At 44.9% G+C, this 27,925-nt stretch overlaps 1 protein-coding gene across 1 annotated transcript in view; it reads right to left on the bottom strand.

The window, feature by feature from the left end:
• The window catches only part of IARS1 (isoleucyl-tRNA synthetase 1), a 2,025,584-nt gene that overhangs the window by 1,721,739 nt on the left and 275,920 nt on the right, over positions 1-27,925 (bottom strand). The window contains exon 8 of the mRNA XM_069643896.1: positions 8,857-8,944. Coding sequence (XP_069499997.1) covers positions 8,857-8,944 — 88 coding nt within the window. The remainder of the gene's footprint in view (positions 1-8,856; positions 8,945-27,925) is intronic.

Genomic DNA, 27,925 nt, shown 5'->3' with positions numbered 1-27,925 from the left:
CTGGTAAGTTGGAGAAGGTTGTCCTTTACATGTTCTTCTTAACGTCGGACTATAGCTTCGAAGAAAAGGTCTGCCGATTATAGATCGCAGTGAGTTTGATATCCACCAGGTGTAGCTGCATGCCGAACAGGTTCTCCACAGAAAATGGCAGGGTAAGATTTGCCTGGGTCTCTGGTCTAAAGCCTACTTCTCTAAGCCGGTGATCTTTTTTCATCACCAAACCTGTAGCTGTCTGCAGTCTCAACCACATCGAAGCCTGTTTTGATCATGCTATTGGATGTTATCCTGCCTTCTTACATTATTGCCTGTGCCTGCTCCCCATCTTCCTCTAGAAGTATCTACATATTCCCTCACTAGTACCACCAGGGGACTTGGAAACCCGGGGGCATATTGCAGCCAGATCATAAAATGTTTTCAAAACTCAGTAGAGCAAAGGAAAAATGCTGGCGATATGTTGGTCTGCTCCCCCAAATGTTCTAGCAGTGTATAATGTACTTTTCCAAATTATCTACAAGAAAATGTTGGTTTACAGCCCCTTGAATGACAAAGTATTAATAACGTTGTTCGATCGTTATTCAGGGACGAGAATAATGCTCCCTGTCTGAGAAGCTCTGCAGAATTAGAACAGAAGCCAGCTGCAGGTAAGTGGGGGACGGGGCAGAAGGCTGGGGCGTAAATGGGGTTGCATAGTGGCTGAAGGCTCAGAGGGGACCGCCGACAAGAAAGGGGAGAGGGCAGCATACAAAAGGGCACAGCCTTTTGAGCTGCAATACGCTGGTGCAACCCTTTTTGTGTGCGACCCTTGGACAGAACCGAGATTGAATGAACTGGTCTTTTCAGGCAAGTACCGATCCTTTTTATCCTGTGCTTGTTATACAGGGGATGGGTGCACTGTATGCATTTTAAAGGAACTCTGGGCTGATCCTGACCTGTTCTTTCTACATGTCGCCATCCTTTCCTGCATGACTGTATTAAGGTTTTAATGCATGCTGGAAATTGCATGTTTTCATTTGCGGGAATTGGTAAATGTTTTGGAATAGATCTACATAAAAGACTCACGAGTTAGAGTCAAAGTGTGTAGGTCACCTATCTAACTTTCATATGGAAGAAGTCATGTGCCTCCGACTCTTCATATTTTGTTTCCGCCTATCATCTCGAAAGGTCTTTCCATGTAACTGTGAGAAGAGAGGGTGCAGTTACTAGATAAGGGATTAGCCTGGGTACAATTCTTTCATCAATGGTAATCGCTGCACAGAGTGACTGCTGGTGAACCTGAATGGGATGGGCATAAATGATTCCCACAAATATGCAAGAGCTTCGGAGCATAGCGAGGGAGTCCCACACCAACCAAGGCGGTTTCAGGTGTTCACCCCTCCCTATCCCCCTCCCCTGAGAAAAAGGTTTAAAAAATGGGTTAAAACAGTACATTCCTCAACACATTTTCTGTGAAAACCCAATCGATTTTGTAGTAACTCATTAACAACACTCAATAGATTCAAGTCACAAACCGTGCACAGGCGCATTTGCCAACATATGTTCACAATTAGTTTTTCCCCACAATATATGCCACCAGTATAAAAAACATGTTCATGCAGGCTAAGCCCATCCATTTCCATGCTGGCTGCACCAATATATGCCAGTGTTTCCATATAAGAACCCATGTCCATGTTGCCTCTGCCAATATATTCCAGCATCTCCACAAAAGGAAATCCTCCTGCTGGCTTTGCCAGTAAAATTGTAATTCCACTGTAAGAAACCATGGTCTGACTGGCTGCACAATGCAGGACCCATGTAAGAACACTTGGCGTAATCCTTAATGCACAGTAAAAAATGCCATGGCAGAGTAAAAAAATATAGGCTAGTCTAGCCATGTAATAACACAGTTTGCTTTACCATTGATGCCCAGTAGAAATGCCATGCTGAAGACCAGTGGTTCGTCATTGCAGCCTACCAGCATTACCTCCAGCAAAGTAATTGGCCTCATGAAGGGCTTCATCAGTAATGCAACCACTGGACCAGTGGGAACAACCATTCTTAAGCCCTGCTCGAGGATCCAGCCCTTCGTGTACTGAACCATCCTGTGGACTGACCAGCTTCCCCCCTGGGCTACCTCGCTGCATCAGTGTCATGCCAAGTTCTGACTTAGGAATCTGCAGACCCACGACTTGAGAGAAGAGTCCTTCCCCTGAAGTCGCAGCTCTCAAAAATGAAGAGTGGCTTTTCCGAACCAGCTTCTTGGTTTACACCACAAAGGTCGACTTCCGCCATTTGATCACACTGGCCGTAGCAGATATCCACCAACATCATGTCCTGGGGGTCATCTGACGTAGTTTACACCATGGTGGCCCTTTTTCTTCATCGTGCCAGGGATATCCAGCGACAGGAACCATCTCACCAAAGCGCAGAACCGCAGATTAGTGTAAGGGTGTCGAAGGGGACTGACAAAAAGGTGGCATGAGTTTGGTTACAGACTTCATTCTGTTTGAAAGGTCCTTTCTATCCTTAACTTCTAAGAGGGGTTTCCCTGCCTCAAAACGAATACCCAAGGGGTCTGTCAGAATGTCCATCAATGTAAATTCCACCACCATGTGTCAAAACCTACTTCAATCCCACACACTATATAACTAAAATGTAAACTAACAAAAAGTTCCTTTTTTAAGGAGAATATCTCCCTTCTACTTCTAGGGTAATGTTCAAAAGATTGTTTGCTCAAATCATAATGACAACCTGGAGAATGACTCCCTTCCCCTGGTTTGCAGATTTCACCCAGTCCTTGCACAAAGTTACCCCCAGGATAATGGCTCCCTTCTCCTGGTGCAGCCCCTTGCACTCCAACAGAACCAGGGTGAATGAATCCCTTCCCCTGGTATGATTTGGTACACTTCACAACAATGCCAGGAGGGAATGACTCCCTTCACCCGGATCTTTATCAGAACTCCTGATATGGTACCAGGAGAATGACTCCCTTCTCCTGGTATGACTGGATATATTTCTTTCTCGATGCTTTCAGCTTCACGCACTTTGCCACTTTGACTGTTTCTCAACAAAGTCCAAAATCTTGTTGGGGTCCCAGATCCTTCTCTGATGGTCAGTGGTTCTCTTTCCCACTGTGCCACTGAAGATTTCCACTGATGCTTGCAGTCCAAGTTTATGTTAAGCCTAGGATATGCAGTCTTTGTGGGCACATGGACTCTGAAATCATATTGCAAAAAGGGCATTATAGTTCCCCATTCCCTACTAAAACAAGCTTGTTACCCCTAAAGGGAGTACATCATCCATTGCAAGAAAACAAAGTTCCAAATCTTCATGATCCAGTCCTGTTCTCTTGGGGGATCCAACTGTTTCCATCTCTGGACTATCACCAGTAAAGCCGCCAGTGATGAGATCATATATGCCTTCCTTTGGTGTCTGGTCATATCTTTTTGCACTTGATCTTTGAGACCCAGAATGCTTTGATCCATTTCCCGATCCCTCTGTGTTCCAAAGATTTCCCCCAGTCTGTCAATCACATCGGTCCAGAATGGTTTCATTTTGGCGCAGTCACCCTCCACCCCAAAGCCCCTCCAATTTCCCTAGTTAGGGATATCTGCCCATAGCCTCTCCCACTGCTCTAATTGAAGAGAGTGACCGAGGACGGTTTCCCATTGCGTCTTATATATGGCCAGGTCGGCGTCTCAAGGTCGTCCGATAGGAGCCTATACAGAGCTGAAACCAGTTTCCTATCGCTGGAATTAGTGGCGATATATTTTTCAAATGGTGTCAAGTGTCTATTAGCTGCTGCTTTCACCACTGGGCTACCGAGCCAGTGCCGCAGTTGCTGATAACTATCTCTCTTTTTCCTGTATCCCAAAGTCGGATTTACATTGGTCAAAAAACCACATTTCCAGGCCTTGGATCATGTCACAATATTAAACATCTACTGCCTTTCCACTGTTCATGTGCTCCCCATTTCACACCAGGGGAAGAGGATGTTTTTCGGAAAAGTGGGGTGAAAGGTGATGGCAATGAAGTAATCCCTTTTCATTTAATTTCTACATCCCATAGCTCCTTCACCATGGCAGTGATCAAGCTTTTATGCATGTTCTCTGGCTAACCCGTGATTGGTAACCATAGCACTTTGTCTAACAGTTTCCCACTACCACTCTATCCATTCTACACCATATGTAGTATCTGTGTTTTCCTGAAACCACTCTTAGAATCGGAGTTAGGCTGCCACATAATATGTATAGAGGTTCGTGAGGGTCAAGCCCCCTTTGTCATGCATGGCCATCAAGACCCTTATAAAAAAAATCTGGATTTCGGTTTTCTCCATATAAATGCTAATATTCATTTATGAAGAATTTTGAAGAACTACTGCGGGGGTGGGGCGCTTGACCAGCAGAGCCTGGACAAAATGTTTTTTGGGGAGGATCAACATTTTTATCGTATTAACTCTTACTACCCAGGAGACTATCAAAGGGTCCCATTTTCTCAACAGTTGCTTCACCTTTTCCAGCAGGTAAACATGGGCAACTTCTTTGAAGACTCATACCCTACACACCACCTACCTGTCCACCAAAGCAAGGATGGCAGCAAACGGCCTCTGTCTAAGTGAGGAAAAGACAGATCCTGATGGTTGTGCCTCAGCTCTCAGTATGCCAACTTCAGTATTGACGGACTACAAATTCTGGTCTCTGCTTCGGTGAAGACCCTAGGCGTTTACCTCAACTCTACTCTCTCTATAACACCACGTCAACACCATTGCAACCTCAGTCGCTTACAGTACTAAATTAATAAATGCTGCAGAAACATTCCTAGCCCTAAACCACTGTCTAATCATTTTAAGAGCCATTTTTGGGGCAAGGCTAGACTACTGCAATGCTCTTCGCCGGCACATCGGCGCACAACAACCATAAGCTCCAAGTGATCCAGAACAATGCTATCCAACCGGCCCTCAACATTCCTAAAAGAGAGCACAAAACAGAGGCAAGAAGAAATGGCTACTGGTTGCTGGTCAAGCAAATGATTATCTTCAAAACTTTATCCATCGCACAGATGCCTGTCCATTTCTGCACCGCTATACCCATCTCAAAGATTCTCGAAGGCCCAATCCACCAGACCTGTGATACTAGCTGACACCCACAGACTTGTCCAAACCCAACTCCTATTAGGCAAAAAGCGAGGTGCAAGTTTTCCTTCTTTGGCAGCTAACCAATGGAACACTACTACCACAACTAAGAGCGGAACAATCCTACTAGACCTTTAGAAAGGCACCAAAAAACAGACTTTTCACCTAAGCCACCTGACTCTGGTCTATGTATGCTCTGTCTTTTTCATAATTTGAGTGTAACTGGTTGTAAGTGTGCCTTGATGCGCTAAGTGTGCCTTGATGCGCAAGGGTTTTGTGCGCTTAAGAAATTTAAAAATAGTAAGCTGCGTACATTGATGTCATGGATGAGGTGATATGGATGCCTAAATAAGTTAGGCGGTCATCTACCATAGCGAAGGGGTTGCTGTGCTGAAGTGTGGTTGCTTGGGGGGCACTCAGGGACAGGTTTAGCATTTCTGACTTTGTATAGATTTACTAGGCCTGCCACTGACCCAAACAATTGTAGCTCATGGGATATCCCCAATGTGGGCCATTCGGGGTCCTTGCTTTTAGGCGTTCTCTGGTTTGCGGTGTCATTTTATGGAAGGGGGAATGACTGTAGATGTGTTTCGTTTTTCCTGACATGGAGTCCGAGGAGTAGAGGCCGGAATAGAATTCCACTAACAAATGTATTATTTCAGAAGTAGACGTGGAGAGTATATTTAGGCAATAAGCCCCGAGCCGGGGGGGGCATTACCGTGTCAGGTAATGCCCCTGGGGGCCCATAGTTACAGGCCTGAGCGGCTTATTGCTATTAGTACCTCAGCCTGTTAGACCAGGGTACTAAGTTTTTTTTCGGTTGCGTGACTGTTAAGCAAATGAAGAAAATAAAAAAGAAGAAATGGTCGCTGCGGATTGGGAATCCGGCCATTTTCACTTTCTGTGGCGACCATAGTAAACAATGAAAATGGCTGTCATGGAACGGGAGAAGGGAATGCATGTTGTCCCTTCTCCCTTTCCATGGCGGCCATTAAAACAAATGAAAAAAAGTAAACAAAAAAAACGGCCACCATGGAACAGGGAGAAGGGACAACATGACAGGAGGAAAGGTAAGTCCTTGTTGGCTAGGTAATGCCCGACGAAGGCCAATAAGCTTGGTTGTTACAAGCTCATTAACCCTTGCCGGGTACTACTGGTTTTTAACACCTTTATTTCTACCTAACAATACTCAAACAGATTACTTACCTTGTCTTTTTCTTCACTTACTTTACCTCATGAGTGTTCTATTGATGAATCTTACTGCGTTCAGAGTAAAGTGCTGGTGGTCTGTATCCAGAGCACCCCAAAAGTGAACGTGTACTCTTTTGAATATGTATGTTTAGTGATTTACAGCACTTTAACTGATAACAGTTGTTCCTCTTTCTTGGTCAGAGCTGCCGCTCTTTGGAATGCTCTTCCTGCTATCCTGCTTACCTGCGTATGGTCTCTGCTCAGCTTCAATTTAAGAAAGCTCTTAAAACTTTACTTTTCTAAGTCTTTTCTTTCTTTTCTCGTGATCCTCGGTTTCAGCTTTAGCGCCAGGTTGCCTTTTGGTGTTGATTGCGCTACACCCTCTGGGGTGTGAAAAATGATTACATAACAAGGCCTAAATATAATTTTTTTTATGCAATCTGCCTAACTGGTATGTAGTGCACTGTGCGCGCTTAACTGAACCTACACCACTCTGGCACTCTCCAAAGTCTAAGCAATATTGTTCAGTCACACAACCATAGTAAGTTTCCCTGTTCACCATGGCCTCTCAATATTTCCATGCGGCTGATTTTGAAAACTACACCTCAGCACAAATTGAAGAGTAAAACCAGTTGAGTATTGTGAAAAACCCAAGGGGTTTTCCCTTCCCACTCCTGGGGGATCCTCTAAACAGGTGGCCAGGGGAGAGCCATCGCGCTTTTGGATCACGACTCTGGGGGCAGACTAGCAAGGGAGGATCACCTGGGTAGAGGGTTCTCTGGAATTGGGAAGGGATTGCCCAAATGTCAGACATGGTATCCCCCCTTTTCGAGTAACCCCCTGCCTACATTCCCTCAGCCTATATGGCTTATTGTTCCACAGACACCGACTTTACCCTTTCCTTTACCCAAAGGACTGAAATGAGGAAGCAGAGCATTTCACTAGTATACTCTTTCTTTCCAAAACACAACAGTTCCATTAAAACAAAGAAACTACATTCAGAGGCACTTTACTATTTTCATGACTGCCCCACTGAAAAGGTCAGGCGAAGTCATGCACTGGGCGAATATTGTATCCACCTGAAGCCTGTCAATACTCCACAGGTGTATAAAAGGAGTAGCTGTAAGAAACAGAAAGAAGAGAAGGAACCTGAGTGAGAGAATGCGCTGACAGGCAATTGGGAAATCCCGAGCACCCTGAGATCTGTTTTCAGAGAACGGAGCACCTAGAAGCTGAGAGCCCGTGGTTTGAGAAGGCTGGAGAAAGCGTGGCGTGGGTGCTGTATCACCAAGGAGCCAGAAGGGGATTGTGTGGTATGCTGATCTCTGAAGGGAATTCCTTGAAGAGATGCTTGTTCCCCTGAGCCAGCCAGGCAGCCCAGAAATGTCAGAGGGGCAGGCAAGGAGCCCCTGACCTCAACACAACGTATCTGCAAAAAGCTACACTGTAGTAATCACAACCAGTGAGTTCAAAGTGAGATGGGAGCACGGTTGGTGAAAGATGCGAAGCAACAGATCATTTGCTGCAAGTCAAGTACAAGCATAGGATGAAACACGCTGAAGAGAAAGCTTCAATTGTCCATTGTGAACTAATGTGGAAGCGATCATTGAGAAAGCAAAGGAAAGAGTGGTTGCCTGTACGTTTACACGTTGTCAAAGACTCGGTTGAAATTGAGTCACTCTCCGAAAACGCAGGGGTGCTGTGCGAAGCTCGAAGTAGCAGAAAAACAGAGCATGAGACGGGCTGCGCCAAATGGGAAGTGCAAGCTGAAACCCCAAAAGAAGCTAAAGAGGGCCTGGGGCAAAACCTGGTTTGTGAACTGTGATAAACAATAGCGTGCCGGGGCACAATCCTATGTAGCCAAGGTATCAGAATGTTCCCGCACAGGGCTGAGTAAAACTGTGCGCTCTAAAAAGTCTCTGATATGCATAGTTGTAGAGAACAACTGTTGGGGAAGGGAACCCCGTTTTTGTGCAAGAGAATCTGATATGAAGAGAAACCATTGAACTGTCAAGTTGTCGTAATTGTAGGGGTAGTAAACCCCTTGATGAAACTAGAGCAAACAAGTCTTGAGAAAGCAAAATATGGTGAACTGTGAAAATCTTGAGAGAAGGTGATGAGCTTCTAAGTCTGTGGAGAAAGAAAGCCCTTAGAAACCTGAAATAACTTTGTGTGAACTATATACAAGGATGGCAGGGTCTGAATGTCCAAAACTGAGCCCAATTTTAGGAGGTCTTTTCGATTTCTTATTGTTAAATGTCAAGAAAATCCTCAATATTTGGTTGTCCTGAGAGTACAGTGTACCATTAACACTGCAAAATTTAAGTACCATAGGAGCGCTGAGAGGTTTAGTTATCTGCATCTCTTAAAACAGTGTTTGCGTAGCAACCCATTCCTCGGCCTTGTATGTATTCTTGTAAACCAGCAACCTGTTGTCAAATTTCCAAACAAATTCCTAGCACTAGGACATCTGTAATTGTCAAGTTTCAATACAGAAAATAACACAATGTAATAGGACCCCACTTAATGATGGCAAAACAAGTCAGTAAAACATTTACCTGTCAAGTATTTCATATTCACTTTCAGATTTGTAAAGTGCTACCAGCCGCGATTCCATCAAGATGTAGATCTTTGCAGTGCTATTGTCTAGAAAGCAATATTGTACAATTATTATAACGTGCATATGATTTGACATAATCTAAACAAATACATTTCAAAATGAGAGCACAACAGAAGTACAGCTCAGCCAATGAATTCTTGGAAACAAACAGTGCCTACCGCCCACATGCCAACACGTATAAAGTAACATCAAATGAAATAAGGATTCGAATTGAGGTGATCGCGTTAGTTTGCCAACTGGTTTTTTCGAATTAATTTTTCATCAGAAAAATTACTTTAAACAAACTCATCGAAATATATGGGAGGTAAGGTTTTAAAAGGGGTGGGGCAGGAGTTGGGATAGGTATAATACAGGGAAGGGTGGACCCCCGTTAGGACAGTTCTTCTGAAGTCTTAAGGGCTTAGTAAAACCATACAACTGAGACAGTCCAAAGCTCCACTCTTAATATGAAGCTGTATCACCTAAGTATTTGGTAGCGTAGACAGATCAGCAAGGCTCATCTTAGAGGGGAGAGAAGGCTGTAGGAAGGTCGAAAGAACCTGGAGCTTACAACTGGTCCAAAAGAAACCCTAACACCCAGAAGTATTATACAAAAAAAAGATTAGAAATACAAATAGGCCAAGGTAAATCTTGGTGGGTAAGTACTCTGTCATAGAATCGCAATATAAAAACACAACACAATGCTTAAGGTATACAGACCAAAGCATAGACCTTGTTCAGAATAAAATAACAGTATTTCTAGGCAAGTCAGACCTAATTATACACATTTAGAATAGAACACACCTATTCAGGGGAGTAAAACAACACGTTACTTTTAGATTACTTACACTAATTCAAGGGTAGTAGACCCTGGCAGTCATGCAGTGACACTCTTAAGAAATCAAATAGTAAAACAAACCCTGTTACCAGGAAACTTTTCTGAATAGTGCCACACCAATTCATGGGACAGTATAAACCCATAACTGCACTCAGGATAACCCTCAGTTATCAGGCGAGTAAGACCTAATATTGTAATGAACTATTTTTTGTGGATGGATACATTGATAGGCCGGCTCACCTATTGTATTTGGCTGTATTTGGCTGGAAGCCCCCCTTTTTGGAGTTCGCTTTGCTTTATTCAACATGCGCTGTGCCCGTCCCCATCTTTCCTTTCATGCCACTAAGCTCCTCATCTTTTCTTTGGTCTTTTCTCACAAACTACTGCTCATCAGTCCTCTGCTCTGCCTGCATCCCACCTTGCCCCTCTTCTCTATCTTCAATTCTTCTGTTCCCATCCACTTTCCCCTCGGTCTTCCATAACCTCTTCTCTGTTTTCTGTGTCTCGGTTTCCCTTCGAGTCCCGCTTTCACATATTGTCTATCGCCTTTAAGTGTGTCCATGGTCCTGCACCTCTCTCTCTCTTCACTGGTCTCACTCTACTCTGCCTCTCAAGTACTTTTATCCCAAAAATCAGGTCTTGCTTTCAGTCCCCAAACACTCTTGTGCATCTTCCAGTTTTCGTTCGTTTGCCCTACTCGCCACCAAGCACTGTAGTTCCCTCCCCCTATCTAGCATACATCCTTATGCATTTCTTAAAACCAACCTCCACTCTAACAGTTGATTATATCTTTATTTTCCACTTGTTACTTGGATTGTTTAACCATTTTGTATGTACTACCCTATTTATACCTGTCATGCGCTTTGGCAAAAGCACTCTATAAAAGAAATACATTTTTTTTTTATTTGTTTTGATCAAATTTGACCTTTACAAAAAAATGGTTTTTACCAATCATTAAACATAACATAAAATACAACACAATCACTTTTTCACTCCTTTGAGAAGAAAATTCTATTGAAGACAAAATTATTTATGGAACCTCAAAAACAAAAAAGGCGTGCTTAGGCAATCAAGCCCTGCCCAATTTTCTTATCTCTCCAAACTCTATCTTTCCGTTATATAAAAAAATAAACGAGGGGAGGAAAAGAAAAAGAAGATAATCATTGCCTACGCTCTACGTCTGGATTTGTTTAGTGCTAGTGTCTTCATTCTGCCAGACTTCCGTAGGTAGCAGACCAATCTTTGTTAGCACCTGTCCCACTGCACTTGTTAGGGCAGTGCTATACCCAGATATCAAGAGGTTCCAGAAACTTTCCGATAATAGACATTCCATTTTGTCTACAAACTTAGAGAAATAAAAAGTTCTAATATCCCAAGTCCCTTCACAGTCTCGAAGTAAATGCTGCAAATTCTGCTTATTGGAGTCTGCGCACATATTGCACAGAGTGATGGCGTTGTGATTTTATCCTCAAATGTTTAAAATTTCTCCTGTGTGGATTAAGTTTAGGCGCACCATAAGGAATATATTCCGTGATTCCCCATTTGGATGCTTTTGTAGATACTTTGGTAGCTTTCCCAGTAATTTATCCAGAGTTAGGAAGCTATTCTTTGGTTTTGAGTGCCTCATTTCCACTCCTGTCTTAATCCAATGTTTTAGTTTCTTTCTTTGCTTTCAGAGGATTGTCTGAGTTTCTACCGATGAATCAGCCTCTGTCAAGATTCTCGCAACTCTAACTTCCAACTGATGAAGGATCTTTGACCTGTCCGTTTGAAGCTGCGTCTTTATATCCTCAAAAAGTGAGTTTTTTTGTGGGGTTACTATCAACCTATACAGTGAGAGCAATCTCCAAACCATTTTTTGCTGCAACCCACTTGTTGCAGCAATGATTTTAGTCCAGGTTCAAACCTTAAGTCGGACATAGGAAGGCAGTTAGGTAGGCCTAATGATCTTTTCCATAACTGACATTACACTTTTTGGCAGTCTAAATCCAAGACTGTTGGTTTGGCCTCCAGTCCATATAGTATCACTGGAATTATTTTTGCAATGTAAGACTTTAGTAGCAGCATGATTGGGAATTTACAAAGTTCACTGAGAATTTTCTTCATCTGCGGCACCGCTTTCTCAACCTTCAGCCTTATTTCTGCTACCACTTTACTGTCTGATGGGACAGAATGCACCATGTAACCCAAGTAAACTAACTTCTGTTCTCTCGATTGCCTCACCTTCAAAAGTGTGTGGATCTGCTTAGATTCCCAGGCTTTGCATAGACTAGCAAGCAGAAAGAGGCAAATAAATATTTAGATACTGCCTGTCCCCACAGGGAGTCATTTCTTGCTTGTGTGTCAACACAGTAATGTTGTATGAAAGTGTTCACTGAACTCCATGTGGCTGCCCTGCTGAAAGCCTCTAGAGCCACATTTGCGATGAAGGCTAATGTAGCCCCTTATACTACATGTGGAGTGTGCTTTAGGTATAAATGCCAGTGTGTTTTTTGACAATGTATAACACTGCTGTATGCATCTATATATCCATAGTGGTCCATCGTTTCGTCGGCCGATCTTTTAGTGTTTTCGTCCGGAAAAGCTGACAAGATTTACAGTGCTTTTCGGCGTGATCCCTCGGGAGACCGTGGTTGCACACTCGGTACGTATCTTTCCACGGAAATTTATAGTGGCAGGAGGGACAAAATTTAAATCGGGTTTTGTCCATTATGTTTAAAGTCGGCAGTTGGGGGGAAAAAAAAGAAAGGAGATAATGGGATAACATTCTCTAAAAGGAATCAGTATAGAGAACATCCCCATCTCTCCCTACTGTAATGGTCCGAAGACGCCCGTAAACCCGCAAACGATCAGTCGTCGACGCTGTGGGTGTTCGTCAGTAGCCGCCGAGTGGATGAGCAGTCATGAGGCGAACAATAAAGGAAAGGAAGAAATTCTACCAATATAACTTTAGTAAATTAAAGGCATCAGCCTAGAATTGAACTCTGCATTTGCGACAGATTTCAATGGCAGAAAAGTACAAATAGGAGGGGCCTCCACACGTGAAGGACCATGGGTACAGTACACGTCACACTAGGGATAGTATTACTAATCACGCCCTGTCGATGTCCTTTGAGTCTAGAAAAAGAAATCTTGTAATGCTCTGCGACTTCCAATAGATGTCGGACTATGCAGAGCATATGGTCTAAGCAGAGCCACACGCTCCAGAAAACTCATCTAATCATTAGAAAAGTATAAAACCCACTATAAGAGACCCACAATCCTACTCACCCAGATGTCGCCACACTGTTACAAGTTAAAGTCCTAAAGGCGAGGATATACTTCTTCGTGTAAGTTATTATAGGAATAGCAGTGCCAGTGGTAAGGATTAATAAGAGTTCCAAGGTTAAATAAATGTTCAAGTAAAGTGCATGTGAGTAATTGGCTCAATCCAACACACTAGGAAAGTCCTAGGGAAGGATCTTTAACCCAGGATCCATCAGTTGGGCCAGGACTTTACATCCTTGTTGCCCTGTGGGAGACTGGGAGAAAGCAAAAGGTATGCAAACTCACCCCACCCCCTAGTTGGAGGTTACATACTTCGTTCCAGGCTTGTTCTTCTGTTCTTGTTCCTACCGCAAGAGTCGTCTAGACAGACGCGATACTTAATTTCACTAGATTTAGTTGGTCGCGGTCCATAGGAATCAGTTCGATAGCTTCCAGTCGAAGACCCAAATGAAGACAAGTGAAGACTTCTGTGAGAGAGGCATCCACGGGGCACCTCAACGGACACAAAAAAGAAAAGATCCAACAAAGGTCACCACAGTCAAGCAGCAACAGGCGGTCATGAAGTGGAAAACACAGGAACAGTCACAGAACAGCTTCCCTTGGAGAGGGACAGCTGCAAATGGAGGAGCAGGGGACTTGTTGCACAAGCTAAACATCTGCCAAGTTCAAAGGCTCTACTCGGAATAATGACGGCTTGGGGGAGGTAGCCCAGAAGAGAGTTGGTCAGTTCAACGGTTGGTCAAGGGACACTTCTGAAGGCTCAGCAGGCACAGATGCTTGAGCAGGGGTCGGAACTGGTTGTTCCCACCAGTCATGGGGTCGAAGCACAAACAAAGGCCTTCTAGAGATCAAGAGAGAGGAGCAGGGTTTTAACAGAAAAACACTGCAGTCTATGCTGGTCAGCTGCAGGGGTAATATTTGGGTCGTCAGTGGGCTGTTACTCTTTGTCGAAGTCTTGGTTCCAACAATGTTCTGCCGAACAGTCACAGAAGCCCTCCTTTTATTTAGGATTCAGGCTGTGAGCAGGTCCAAGCCCACCAATGGTAAAGATCTGCACCATTCAAACAGCCGGAACAGCCACTGGTCATCACATTGCCCAGCAACTGACCTTCAGGCATCAGAGGATATGGATTGAGGCTAGATAGTCCCAGACCCTTCTTCTGGTTCACAAACAAGGCTCCTTAGCCCGCTAAAGCCACAGCTTCCACAGGCAAGAGATTACTCTATAGGGCATTTCCTGACCGAGAAGGCCAATGAAAAATATGGTCATAGAACAATCTAAAAACACATTGAAGCACGGCCATCTTTGGGTGCTAGCCACCTTTAGTAGTCATTTGCGGTAAACGCAAAAATGCACGAGTAAAATGTCACAAAAACAGTAATAATAAATCAGCTACTACCAGCTTGTTTTAGGAACATGTGAAAAGGAACCGAAAAGCCATTATATAAAAAAAAAAAAAACAAAAAAAAAATCAGGATACTGAGTATCCCAACTGCACTTCACTGTAAAGTGGTGAGTGAAATTGTAACAAAATATTATGATTGTACCGCACACCACTTCCATTGTCTTCAGGTGCTCACATGGCACTGTAAGAAAGGGGGTGGGGTTGGTTAGTTAGGTATAAGATAAAGGTTGTGCTCTTCTGTTGATACTTGCAGAATCAGGAGAAACTGGTGGATATGCGTGTCGGCTGTCTGAGTGTGCTTTGTTGCGCGCAACTGTTTGGTCTTGCAGTGTGGTTAACGATGGGTGTGTGTTTTGAGTGTATTTTAGCTGGCCCTTTGGGGCATGTGTAGAGGGAGGTATGCAGGTGGGGAGGAGAGACGGTGGTGGTTAGTAGGTTTCGGGTTGGCCCTGCCTGTGTGATTGTTTTATTTTTGGTTCTCCGATCCGTATTGTCTCACGTTTGCTTTGGATGCAGAGTATGGTTTTGTGGGTATTGTTAAGACAGATTTTCTGAAGTCCAACTAAGGGCATAGTAAAACCATTCAACTGAGGCAGTACAAGACTCAACTCATAGCATAAGGCTGTATCACCAAGTTCAGGGTAGCTTCGACAGAGCAGTCAGGCTGATCTTAGAAGGAAGAGGGCCTTAGAATCAGTACAAAGAAATTGCAATACAAATGGCCCAAAGAAACAGTGGAACACTTATAAAAAATAAATGGTCTATTTAAATACAAGTAAGCCCAGATAAATCTTGGGGGAAATTAGTTCTACTGCATTATATATAACCACAATTATAATAACAACACTATGCTTGAAGGTGCAGAGACCAAAGCATATAACTTTATTTGGAACATCTAACTGTAGTTCTAGGGAAGTCAAACCCAAAAGTTACTTTTAGATTACTTACAGTAATACAAGAGTAGAAGACCCTAAAAGTTGTACTGACACGCTCAGAAAGAAATCACATAGTAAGTTAACTGGACAACATACTTTTCAGAATAGTGGAACACTTATTCCAGGAACAGTATAAACCTATAACTCTAATTCAGGATAACAGTTACTCTAGGGTAGTTGGACATTACAGTTGCCTTTCAGTTCACAGACTAAGGGAAGCAATAACTAACTTATTTTTGGATAACACAGTTATACTCGAGGTAAGTAAAACCTCTATATAGTTTAAGGAGCTACCAGCAACCTAAAAGGTAAGTATGACCTAGGCAGACTTATTCTGGACAGGTTAACAGCAAGTCAAGGGAAGCCAGACCCAATTGGTGACACTTATACAATTATCCTAACAGGAATAATAAAGTGAAACCAACAGCCTTACTTTTGGGAAGAGGGGGACCCAATTCACAGATGAGTAAGTTAACCTTCCATCTACTTTCTGTTAGAATTGAGAGACAGTTTCTAAGGAAAGTAATACTTTGAGATTACCCTATTTAAGAAGGCACACAGCTTAAATCGAGGTAGGTAAACCCTTTATGTACTTTTCAGAACGGAAGAACGTATCTAAGGTAATAGCTTTGTGCAACTATTTCACTCTAAGAGTTTTTATCCGTTTTTATCAGAAAATACAGCCCAGCCTCTGCATTCTCTCCCCGCATTTTACAGAACGGAGTGGTCTGGCTGTCCAATCAGGACAGCCAGCCCCCCACTGGGAGTTGTTCCCCTTCAGGCAAGGTGTAAGACAAAGGACTGCTGAGTTTTGGACGACTCCTTCGCTTCCTGCTTTTCCAGACACTCTGGAACCTGGGCAGGGAAACCACAGGTCTCCCACTGAAGACAACAGCCATTGAGGTCATTCCCGCCTAGAACGGCAGGGGAAGAGCTCCGAAACAGCAAGCACACAAGAAATGGTAAAAAAAGGAGCCCATCATTTTAGCTCTTTTAAAATGAAGGGGTATAACTCAACAGTCCTGAACCTGCAACAAGCTTTTTAAAGGAATTTTTATAAAGAAATCCCCTAAACCTAAAGGGGTCTCCATGATTCCTGACCACCTCTCTCACAGGAGCAGGTTGGGTCTCAGGCATCTTAGTTGGAGTGGCTGCGGCAAAGCATTGTACATGCTTCCACTCCCTCTGAAATCCAAGTTTACCTTGGTTATTGGTCTCCATTCTAATACTAGGATTTAATATTGGGTCTCCAGTAGAAGATCCAACAGTCTCAAGGTGTCTCAAAGCTGGTGGAAAACCAGAAACCTACCAGTCCTCAAAAGGCATGCAGAGGTTTCCAATTTTCCTATCCACCTCTTCCGCGGAAGCAGTGTGGATCAATGGCTTTATATATTTGGAATTGAAATGGTTTAGGCTTCCATTTCCCTATGATTCTAGTTTTCGATTTGCCTTTGTTAGAGGCTGCCCTGCTAACATTAGGACTTAAAGTAAGATCTTACAAATTTAGAGTTGTCTCTAGAAACAGAGACCCTAGCCCTTTCAGAACACCTAGCCATCTCTACTGTAGGAGTAGTTGGAGTCAGAGGCTTTTTTTTTTTTAATAGAAGGCCAAGTAGGAAAGCTACCGGTATGTTTAGGTTTCTTATAAGTTTGTATTTCGGTTTTTCAGGTCTGGAGATTTCCTACTGGGCACTCTGAACTAAAGGAGAAAACGTAATTCCTACCTCGGGGTCATGGAAACTCCTTGACCTCTTAGGTTTTTTAAAAACACCCAAGTTCTTTACATCCATCTGGATCACCTCCACTGTAAGTGGATTTTCAGGATTAGCTAGCTTTAGATTTTTAGGAACCGCTTCCACTGTAAGTGGATTCTCAAGTGGTTCAGCCACTACAGATTTAACTGAAGGGGCCTTTATTCTAAAGGACATACACCGCACAAGGTATGTGACAGGAACACCAAGGTTCTTGTCCGCCCTAGAAATTGCCTCCACAGCAGCTTGTCGAGAGTCCAGGTTTTCAGATTCAAGGACCCGCCCTCGCACCCCTCCCCCTCCACTGTCTGAGGTTTCAGAGGGACTTTCTAACTTAGGCTCAGCTGAAGGCACACATCAGTGACTGGACCTACGTTTTTACACAGTGTTATATAGGGAATAGGAACACTTAAGTTCTTAACAGGGTGAACCACTTCCACTCTAGGTGGGTTTTCAAGAGGTTCTTTCACCTCAGTGTTAACTAAACATGGGATCACAGGTGTGACCTCTAGCTTTGTGGGCCTAGAGGCTTGGTCCCTATTTGAAATTATGGGTGCTAATCCCCAGTGCCCGTCAGAGTGGCACTTAATGTCTTATCTCTGAGGAGGGATCTTAAGGGGACCACTCTAACTTCAAGTTTAGGAACCTCAACCTTTTTACAAGGTGGCTCAGCTCAGTAAGACCACAGCTTTTCTGCTACACTCACTGACAACAGTTCCTTTAATAGATTAGGAGATTGCACACTTAGACATAACTTCATTCTCATGGTCCCTTAAGGGGTTTAGATATTGAGAAGCTTTCTTCTTGTATCTATTTCTGAGAGATTCTTTTACCCTACCCCAGTTACTTCTTTCAACTTCCTTTAAATCAAAGATCGCTTGGTAGCCTCTCTTGGGAAGCCTAGAAAGAACCCAGTGTATTCCATCACTCTCACACAGACCAAACATTTTACAAGTAAGGTCAAAGGTTGTCAGCCATACAACAATGACATCCTTCCTATCATACTGACTCATCAATTCTGGAATCTTCAGATGCAGAAGACCCTGAAAAAGAAGAAGTGTCCAGAAACCGGTTTCTCCACAGTAGTTGTCTTTTATAAAGTTCTATAGAAATATCTGAAGTCATGGTGGAGGGTAAGGTAGAGGCAGAGGCAGGAGAAGGAGAGGGGGGTGAACTAACATCCTCATCAGAATTCCCATATTCCTCCCCAGAGGAGCTTGGACAGTGGTCTCAACCCTCATCATCCTCACTTTCAGCAATATAGTTAGGAGACATAGGTTCTGGGGAGCCATTTGTATGGTCCCACAACCTTTGTAATAAATCATGCTCACTCCCTTCACAATTGAGGCCCTGCCCTTTACACATTGTTAACAATCTTTCCATTGCAACATAATAGTAGTCCTCAGGCCTAAGCAGGCCATGGTGTTGGTTTTTGTGTTAAATACAATAAGTACACTTCACTTTGGCTAATCCAAACGTACTGGATGGTTTCCTTTGGACACAAACTATCTCAATCAATGCAATGTAATCTACATCCATCCCAGCACATGTTAAACAATGTAAGGACAAGTTTTTGTAGGTCCAACTAAGGGCTTATTAAAACCATTTATTTTATTTATTTTTTACATTTGTTAATACGCCCAAACCCGGAGGTATCACGGCGTAGGTTACATAATTGTGGCAGTACTTGCTGGTTACAGAAATAGGAAAGAAATCCTTAAAACAAAATAGAGCAGAGACATTATAATTACAGGTAGATTGGCCAGATTGCCAGGATTAGAGCATTTGCAGTTACAGCATCAAGCAGTTAAGAGTTACATCAAAGGAAAGTTACATCAGCCCTGTTGGCATGGGCACACCTAGTACATGTGGGTTAGAATTTGACAAAATAACCATGTTTTTAGGCGTTTTTTTAAATGAGTGTGAGATGGTTTGTTGCTTAAGTACGCAGGGAGTGAGTTCCATAAACTGGGGGCTGCTACAGGGAAACTGGATACTCCTGTTCTAGAGTTCTTGAATCGCGGGATGAATAGGTGAGTACTAGTGTTCGACCTAAGGAGTCTGGTCGAAGTTTTTCGGGTGAGACAATCATTCAGGTAGGTGGGAGCATACTGACTTCACTCAACTGAGTCAGTACAAGACTCCACTCTTAGTATAACGCTGTACCACCTGAGTTCAGGGTTCAGCAGCCAGGCCTATTTTAAGAGGGTGAGAGGGCTGTAAAATCAGTACAAAGAAATTGTAATACAAATGGTACAAAGAAACACCACGTATTGTAAAAATTAATAGTTTATTTAAATACAAGTAGGCTCAGATAAATCTTGGGGGAAATAAGTACCATCACATTATGTATAACCACAACTATAAAAACAACACTATGCTTCAAGGTGCACAGACCAAAGCATATAACCTTATTCAGAACGCCTAACAGTAGTTTCTAGGGAAGTCAAAACCAACAATTACTTTTGGATTACTGACAGTAATACAAGGGTAGTAGACCCTAACAGTTGTACCGTAACACTCAGCAAGAAATCACATAGTAAGTCAACTGGACATTATACTTTTCAGAATAGTGCAACACTTGTTCCAGGAACAGTATAAACCTATAAATCTCATTCAGGAGAACAGTTATTCTAGGGGAGTTGGACCTGGGGGTATAATGAACAAGTTACTCTTACCTGGTAACGTTCTTTCTATGGGATGGTCCGATGACGTATTCCAGATCTATGACAGTAATCAGCACAGCTGTGGTAATTAGTGTCATAGATATGGAATACGTCGGAGGACCCAATCCCCTCGAAATTCAATTACAGTTGCTTTTCAGTTCACAGACTAAGGGAAGCAATAGCGAACGATTTTTTGGATAACAGTTAAACTCCAGGTAAGTAGGAATATACCCAACACAAGAAACTCGCTACTATTCAGAAAACTGCTCAAATCGTGGCTCTTCACTGCATAGCTAGAAGAATGTCCACAAGGGCACACGTATACCTGGTTAAAATAAGTGAAGACACCCATGCCGGGCCCCAACAGTCTATGAACTACATACAGAATCCAAGGAATATATTCAATGACGTATCAAATCACAAATTGAGAGTTAGCCATAACAGGACGACACTAATGACCGAATATAATGTTAGATCAAGACAGAAGATCAAAGACTATTCACCAATAGTACTCTGGCCCAAATTAGGCCCAATACCAGCAGACCACCAACAATACAGACAGCGAGGGAATGTAGACAGCGAGGGAATGTAGACAGCGAGGGAATGTAGACAGCGAGGGAATGTAGACAGCGAGGGAATGTAGACAGCGCCAACACCATAAGGGGTAAGACCTAACCAGCCCACCAACCCAAGATCCATACAATATAACCAGGAACGCAACGTGACATCTAATATAACGGCCAGAAGACCAAGAAACGTAACCAGCTACTAGCCATACCCACAGGAATGCCACTTAAAATATAGGAGTGGCTAGAACTAGGACATACAAACCACTAACCCAACTTCCAATCTCTGCTTACCTAATCCACCCGAAAACTCAACCATCTCTCGCCCAGCAAACTGCACACACTTCACCACACCACACCGCAACAACAAACGACACAAACAGCATCAACAGCACACGAGGACTTGTTTTCCGTTTCGATACTTACACCAAAGCTCAGCGCACAGTGAAAACTGATCTTAAGCTGCCAACTGCACACCACTCTTCTCACTTTCCCTCTACATCTTCACCCGACTAACCGAACCACCCCCCGCCCTCTTGTTACAGATCTGCCTGAGCGACTAGAGACCAACTCTGTTGGGGACGGTGCGTGATATAAATACCTTTAACATTAACATATATATATACACATTTGTAAGGAGCTACCAGCAAACTAAAAGGTAAGTATGACCTAGACAGACTTATTCAGGACAGGCTAACAGCAAGTCAGGGGAAGCAAGACCCAACTGGGGACACTCCTACAATTATCCTAACAGGAATAAAAGTGAAACCGACAGCATTACTTTTGGGAAGAGGGGGACCCAATATACTGTTAGGAGTCAGCAGTAGGCAGGGTGAGATAGGGGTCAGTTGCAGGCAAAGTCAGAGTGCCTGAGGAAAACTGGGCAAACAAGTTAGTAGTTCAGTGTGAAAGTTAGCTAGGGTCCAGGGACTTCAGAGAAGACACCCTAGGAGGATTCAAGCAGTGGGCCTGGGTAATGTGGACGAGAGGCCTCCAAATCTCAGAAAACACCCAAAAACTACACAGGAATCAACAAGAGACTTAAGGTAAGTAAATACCCAAGCCAGCACAGTACCTCAGCACAGAAAAAGATTTAGCAGCAGGACTTCTACAGTATCTGTAGCCAATATCCCAGGCTCTGCATTCCTTGTCAGGACGACGGAGGACAGAGGACAGGACCCTGAAAAGGCTTTTTTGGCAGGGATCGACACAGAAGGCTACAGGCCAGGTTTTTTTGAGGTAGGACGCAGCTCTGTGGATTTGGTGCCTTTTCAGGAGCACATAAGACATAATATTGCTGGTCAGATTCTCGTCCTTTGTAAGGTCCAGCACTCTGGTGAGGGGACTTTTCAGACTCTATTTACGTCAATAGCAGGCTCTCTGGTTGCTTGAAATCGTCTCAGCCGCTGGTCATTCACCATCCTCTTTGGTTTTGGCTCCAGTGGTTGAATTGTCAGCTGCTTCCAAGCTCAGAGTTTTTAATCAGGAACTACAGCACAACTTCTGCATTCTCTCCCCGCATTTATCAGAAAGGGGCTGTCTGGCTGTCCAATCAGGACAGCCAGCCCCCTCCATCAGAAGTTGTTCCCTTTCAGGCAAGGTAGAAGACAAAGGGCTGCAGAGTTTTGGACTCCTCCCTCGCTTCCTGCCTTTCAAGACACTCTGGAGTCTGGGTGGGCAATCCACACGATTCCCGCCAAAGACAACAGCCAGTCAGGTTGTTTCCGCCTAGAATGGCAGGGGAAGACCTCAGAAACAGCAAGCACACAAGAAATGGCGAAAAAAAAAGGAGCCCACCATTTTAGAAAAATGGTAACCCTTCTGTGTATTACCGAGGCAGAAGTAACAGCCTGCGAGTAATAAAGACTAATAGTCAAGGGTAAAACCACTGCCACCAGCCATTCATGTAAAACTCGCAATTGTAACAAAATGTTACCAGGTAAGTCAGAAAGGGGATACATTGTATCCCCGCAGCACTCCACATAAGGTGGGGTGGGTTGTGCTGGCTCACTATATAAAATGTAAAAGGTATGAAAATCCCTCTTTACTACTTGGAAACTGTAGTTCACCCAAGTACATCAAAGAGAAATTAACAGGGTAGCCCAAAGGGCAACCCAGCCTAAGCCCAAGCCTGTAGGAAAGGTTTATGTTACTTACCTGTAACTATTGTTCTCCAGCATGGGTGTGGCATGGATTCACATGCTCATGAATATTCCCAGTCAGGCTGGGACTCCTCAGTTAAAGAAAAAAGTTTCATTTTCACTTTAAAACTGAATTTCTCCTCCATGCCAATCATTGTCCACTGGGTCATAATGTATCCATCCAATGACAGTCCTCACCCTAAGCCCCGCCTCTGGCAGCCATCTTCAGATTTGGTAAGCATGTAAAGTGGCAGTTTGACCAATAAGAGACGCAGAGGGGCCGGGAGGGAGGGTTTGGATGTGAATCCATGCCGGACTGGAGAACAATAGTTACAGGTAAGAAACTTAAACCTTCTCCAGCATGGGACCTTGCATGGATTCACATGCTCATGAATAACAAATACACAGCAGTACAGCAGTACAACATTACACAACCACGGGAGGTGGCAAGGCTCGACAGAAGCAATTAACTCTTACCTCTGGAACAGACTCGCCTCAAACGAACAGGTTGCATAGCACTGCTTGGCCGACTCTGGACTCCTCTGTGGAATCCCTATCGGTGCATTTTAGGGAGAATTAGAATTTTCATTTCTGTGCCAATTCCCTTTAACCTTAGACACCCTCCGCTCTTTTGCTGAATACAGGCTTTAAAATGTTACTCCTGAGTAAATGGGACCCTTTTCCTCACTCACTCATGTGTTTTTCTGACTATGATGTTCTATGTTCCTTACTGTTCTATGGAGTCTGGTAAACTTCATAAGCATTTGTATTGTGACACAGCACCTTTTGTGTAGTGCCACTGAAAGGTCCCCTGGACTTCTCTTAAGGTTAAACTACATTTTCCTGGGTGAACTACTGTTCCCAAGAATAGTAAGATGACCCCTGTCTTACTTACCTTTACTGTATGGGTCCAGCACACCCCCAGCACACCCCCACCTATGTGGAGTGCCTGGAGGAGGAGGAGGAGGAGGGGGGGGGGGGTTACCTAGTCATTCATTTAACCCATTCCTCATGCATGTAACATGCTGTTCCACTAACTCACTTGAATGGCTGGTGGTAGTGGTTTCTTTTTTACTATCTAGTGACAGCATTTCTTGTTAGTTTCTTCTAGGCTTTTACTCTGTTTGCATCAGGCTGGAGCCCTTTGTGTAGTTTGCCCTTGGTGGGATTCAACCCTGAAGCCCGCCCCGGCTCCAGTGTTTCTAGAAAGGCAGGAAGTGAGGGAGGGTCACAAAAAGTCTGTGTCCTTTGTCTCTAGGTGTGCTTGAGTAAAACCAGTTCCTATTTGCCGAAAGGACAGCCACCCTGTGCCACCCTGTGGTGTGATTGACAGCCTAGGGCTGTGAATGATTGGGAACTTGCATAAAAAGCGATGCTGTTGGGAGTAGAAGCAGAGTCGACCACCGGAGAAAAGAATCTGAAGCAGTGGACGAGAGAAGACGCCAGCAGCATCCTCCTAGACCGCAAAGTGCCTGGTGAAGCCCTGCAGTTGTGCCTACCCAGTTTTCGAATCGACAGGGAAGACCCACAAAGGACGACTTCCTCCCTTAGGCTGGTGGTGTCATGACCCTTGCCCCTAGCCGTCACTGACAAGTCAGCCTTCCAGTTAGGGCCAGGTCAAAGGAATTAAAACCTCATCCAAGACTCTCTTGGAGTCAGTCCTGGCGCCTTTGGCGCCAGGCTCATAACAATCATGAAGACTTTTTATAACCATTAACATTGCTGGCGCTTTGCTCTTATGGATGCCTATGAACTACGTAATCATTCGGTAGCCTTGTTTCTTCAACATGTACACTCCAACTAGTGACTCCCCCTTCCGCTACTGCCTCGGCCACCTCGGCACTCTCCCAATCGCAGGGAACTCCCATGAAGCGTTTCTACAGTTCACATACACAGGGTGAGCAGACTATGCCTTTAACGGAATCCAGTCATCTGCTCCCTCCGGCCCCCGTTTTAAATGCACCTGTCTTAAACACACCTTCACTTGCTTTAACTACAACAGTAGCCCAATGCAGTGGCCTACTGAACTCACCTCCTGTTACTCCAGTTATTGCTACTGTCACGGTTACTCCAGCTTCTATCACTGTGCCGAGCAGCGGAAAGGTGGAGAGTTCACTTCTTCAGCCTGCACAGTTGAGGCCCTTGCTGCTGGCCGCAGTTCCATCGTTTTCATCTCCTTTGCTAAAGCAAGTCTGTTTCCATCCTGCTCTGCAAGCCTCAACACTGATCCTCAAAACCACAGTTGACATCCCCCCCTCCCAAATCAGCACCCCCAAGTATTCAGCCACAGGTGGCAGGGGCAAATGTATTTCAATTTGGGAAATCCCATTGTCAATCGTTCTCATTTGAAAGAACAAGTTACTCTCTTACCTGGTAACGTTCTTTGAATGGGATGGTCGACGACGTATTCCATATCTATGACAGTAATTACCACAGCTGTGCTGCTTCAGAAAATCTTTCGGCGTCTGCGTCCTGCATCGATGACGTCGATACGCCGCCCTCGAGGACCTCCTCCGACGGCCGACGTCACTGGATGTTATAAGTAGGACGCACGACGCCCGTAGCCTCAGTTGTAGTTTTTTCCCAGAACGCGTGGCACCAGTCTTCTGCCAGTCTGATCACACAAAGCCTTGCGGAAGCGTAAGCTGCAATCGCATAAGAATTTCTGTAGCGGGAAGGCAGGGAGGTAGCGAGCGATATGGAATACGTCGTTGGACCATCCCATCGAAAGAACGTTACCAGGTAAGAGAGTAACTTGTTCTTCGAGGGGATTGGGTCCTCCGATGTATTCCATGTCTATGACAGACTCCCAAAGCAGTACCAATGCAAGGAGGTGGGAAACGAATTTAGAAAACAGAAATTTAGAATGCCCAATCAAATTGCAGAGTAAAGGATGGCCTTGCCAAAGACCAGACCCTGCCCCCGGATAGAATCGAGGGAATAGTGAGGTACAAAAGTATGTACCGAAGCCCAGGTGGCTGCATCACAGATGTTACGAATAGGAACACCCCTCTGTAGGGCAGTAGAGGCAGCCATACCCCTGGTAGAATGGGCTCGTAAACCGAACGGTGGGTCCTTACCCGCCAAGCGGTAACACTCAGAGATAGCTAAAAGAACCCATCGAGACAGTCTGTTTCGTCACAGCTTGTCCCAAAGGCTTTCCAGCGTAACCAATGAAGAGTTGATCGTCTACTCTGACCCGGGACATGCGTGAAATATAAAAGCTTAACGCTCCATAGGATCGAGCCTATGGAGCCTCTCCTCTTCCTTACCAGGATGCGGAGGAGGATAAAATGCTAGAAGAACAACCTTCTGGCCTAAATGAAATTCCGACACCACCTTCGGAAGAAAGGAAGGACGAACTCTAAGGACAACCCTGTCCTTATGAAACACAGTGAAGGGTGGCTTAACTGAAAGTGCCTGTAACTCACTCACTCACTCTACGACCGGAAGTGACCGCAACCAAAAATACAGTTTTAAGAGTTAACAGTCTCAAAGGGCATGAATGCAAAAGCTCAAACGGAGCACCCATCAGAAACTTGAGAACAAAGTTCAAATCCCAACCGGGCACCTGGAAAGGTGACGGAGGGGACACATTAGTGAGCCCTTTCAGAAACTGAGAAATTAAATGAATTTTAAAATAGGAACACTCTTCAGGCGAGCGCTTAAATATGGCAGCGCCGCCAGGTAACCTTTAACGGTACCCACTTGCAGGCCCCTGTGGGCCAAAGAAATCAAAAAAGATAGAACCATGGGAATGTCACATGCAAAAGGATCCACATTCTTAACCCTGCACCAGTCGCAGAACTTACGGCAACGGTACAGGGACTTTGTTGCTGGACGTCTGGCCGAAAGCAACACCTCCATCACGTCTTCAGGGAGGTCCCAATCCTTATACCTCAAAATTTCAGAAGCCAAGCGTGAAGGTTGAGGGATCTGACCGCTGGATGGAGAACCTGACACCCCCCCTCCCGTGAGAGCAGATCGTCTCGGTAGGGAAGACGACGTGGAAGGGAGATGAACAAGTTGAGAAGGTCCGGGTACCAGGTCCTCCGGGCCCACGCCGGAGCAATGAGGATCATCCGAGAACCGAACCTCCGTAACCTCTGCAGTACTTGCGGGATGACGGGGACTGGAGGAAACGCGTACAGCAGTGGGAATGACCACTCCACCACGAATGCGTCTCCTAAGGCTCCTTTTGGAGGAAATTCCTGCAACCAGAACCTCTCGCACTTCCGGGTGGCACTGGAGGCGAAGAGATCCACTTGAGGGGTCCCCCAAAGGGCGAAGATCTCCAGGAGAATCTCCTGAGCCAACTCCCACTCGGGAGAGATCGCGCTCTGCCTGCTCAGAGCGTCAGCCGTCTCGTTTTCGTCTCCGGCCAGATGAACTGTTGAGATCGAAACTTCCTGCTGGATTGCCCAGAACCAGAGCTGCATCGCCTCCCTGCACAGAGGAAGTGACCCTGCCCCCCCCCTTTGTTGAGGTAGTGCATGGCCACCGTGTTGTCGGTCAGGATCAGGACATTCTTTCCTCGCACAGTCGGCAGAAAAGCCTTCAGGGCTAGCCTGACGGCCCTCAGCTCCAACAGATTCATATGGAGTCTGGACTCCGACGGAGACCAGCGACCGCTGTCTGTCAACTCGTTGGCATTAGCTCCCCAAATTGTGAGGGATGCGTCCGTCACAATTGTCACCTCCGGCCAGGGCAGCCAAAATGGAGCCCGCCTCATCAGATTGCCTTTGTCAGCCCACCACAGAAGGTCCTGGGCGACCGAGGACAGCAGCTGAACAGGGTCCGACATCCTGCCAGAGGACTGAGACCACTGGAGCTTGAGTGCCCATTGCAAAGATCTCATCCGCAACCTGGCCTCTGGCACCAGAATAATGCAGGATGCCATGAGGCCGAGCAGTCTCAAGAACTCGAACGCTTGGAGACTCTGAGCAAGTTGAAACTTGTGCACCATCTGCTGAATGTGATGAGCCATCACCTGGGGAGGAAAACACTGCCCCAGGGACGTGTCGAGCACTGCTCCGATGTACTGGAGCCTCTGAGTTGGTGTCAAATGGGACTTCTTTAAGTTGAGGGAGAAGTCCAGCTTGTGGAGGGAGTGGGAGGTGACGGAAAGATGATCCAGGACTTGCTTGGGAGAGCGCGCCCTGATCAACCAATCGCCCAGGTTGGGGTAGACGTGAATCCCCCCCCTTTCCTGGGATGCGCTGCCACTACTACCATGAGCTTGTTGAAGACCCTCGGGCGGAGGTCAATCCGAACGGCAGGACCCGAAACTGAAAGTGCGAGTCTCCAACCGCGAACCTCAGGTACTTATTGAGCTTTGGATGGATCGGCACATGAAAATAAGCGCCCTTGAGGTCAAGAGACACCAACCAGTCCTGGAGGACTTGAGAGAGAGTAACCATCTTGAACTTGTCCTTCCGGAGGAGTTTGTTCAAACCGC

This window comes from Ambystoma mexicanum, chromosome 2p (genome assembly GCF_040938575.1).
Source record: "Ambystoma mexicanum isolate Mex_15411 chromosome 2p, UKY_AmexF1_1, whole genome shotgun sequence".
NCBI classification, from domain to species: Eukaryota; Metazoa; Chordata; class Amphibia; order Caudata; family Ambystomatidae; genus Ambystoma; species Ambystoma mexicanum.
Note: the sequence above shows the minus strand (reverse complement) of the source record. Positions and strands in the feature narration are given on the sequence as shown.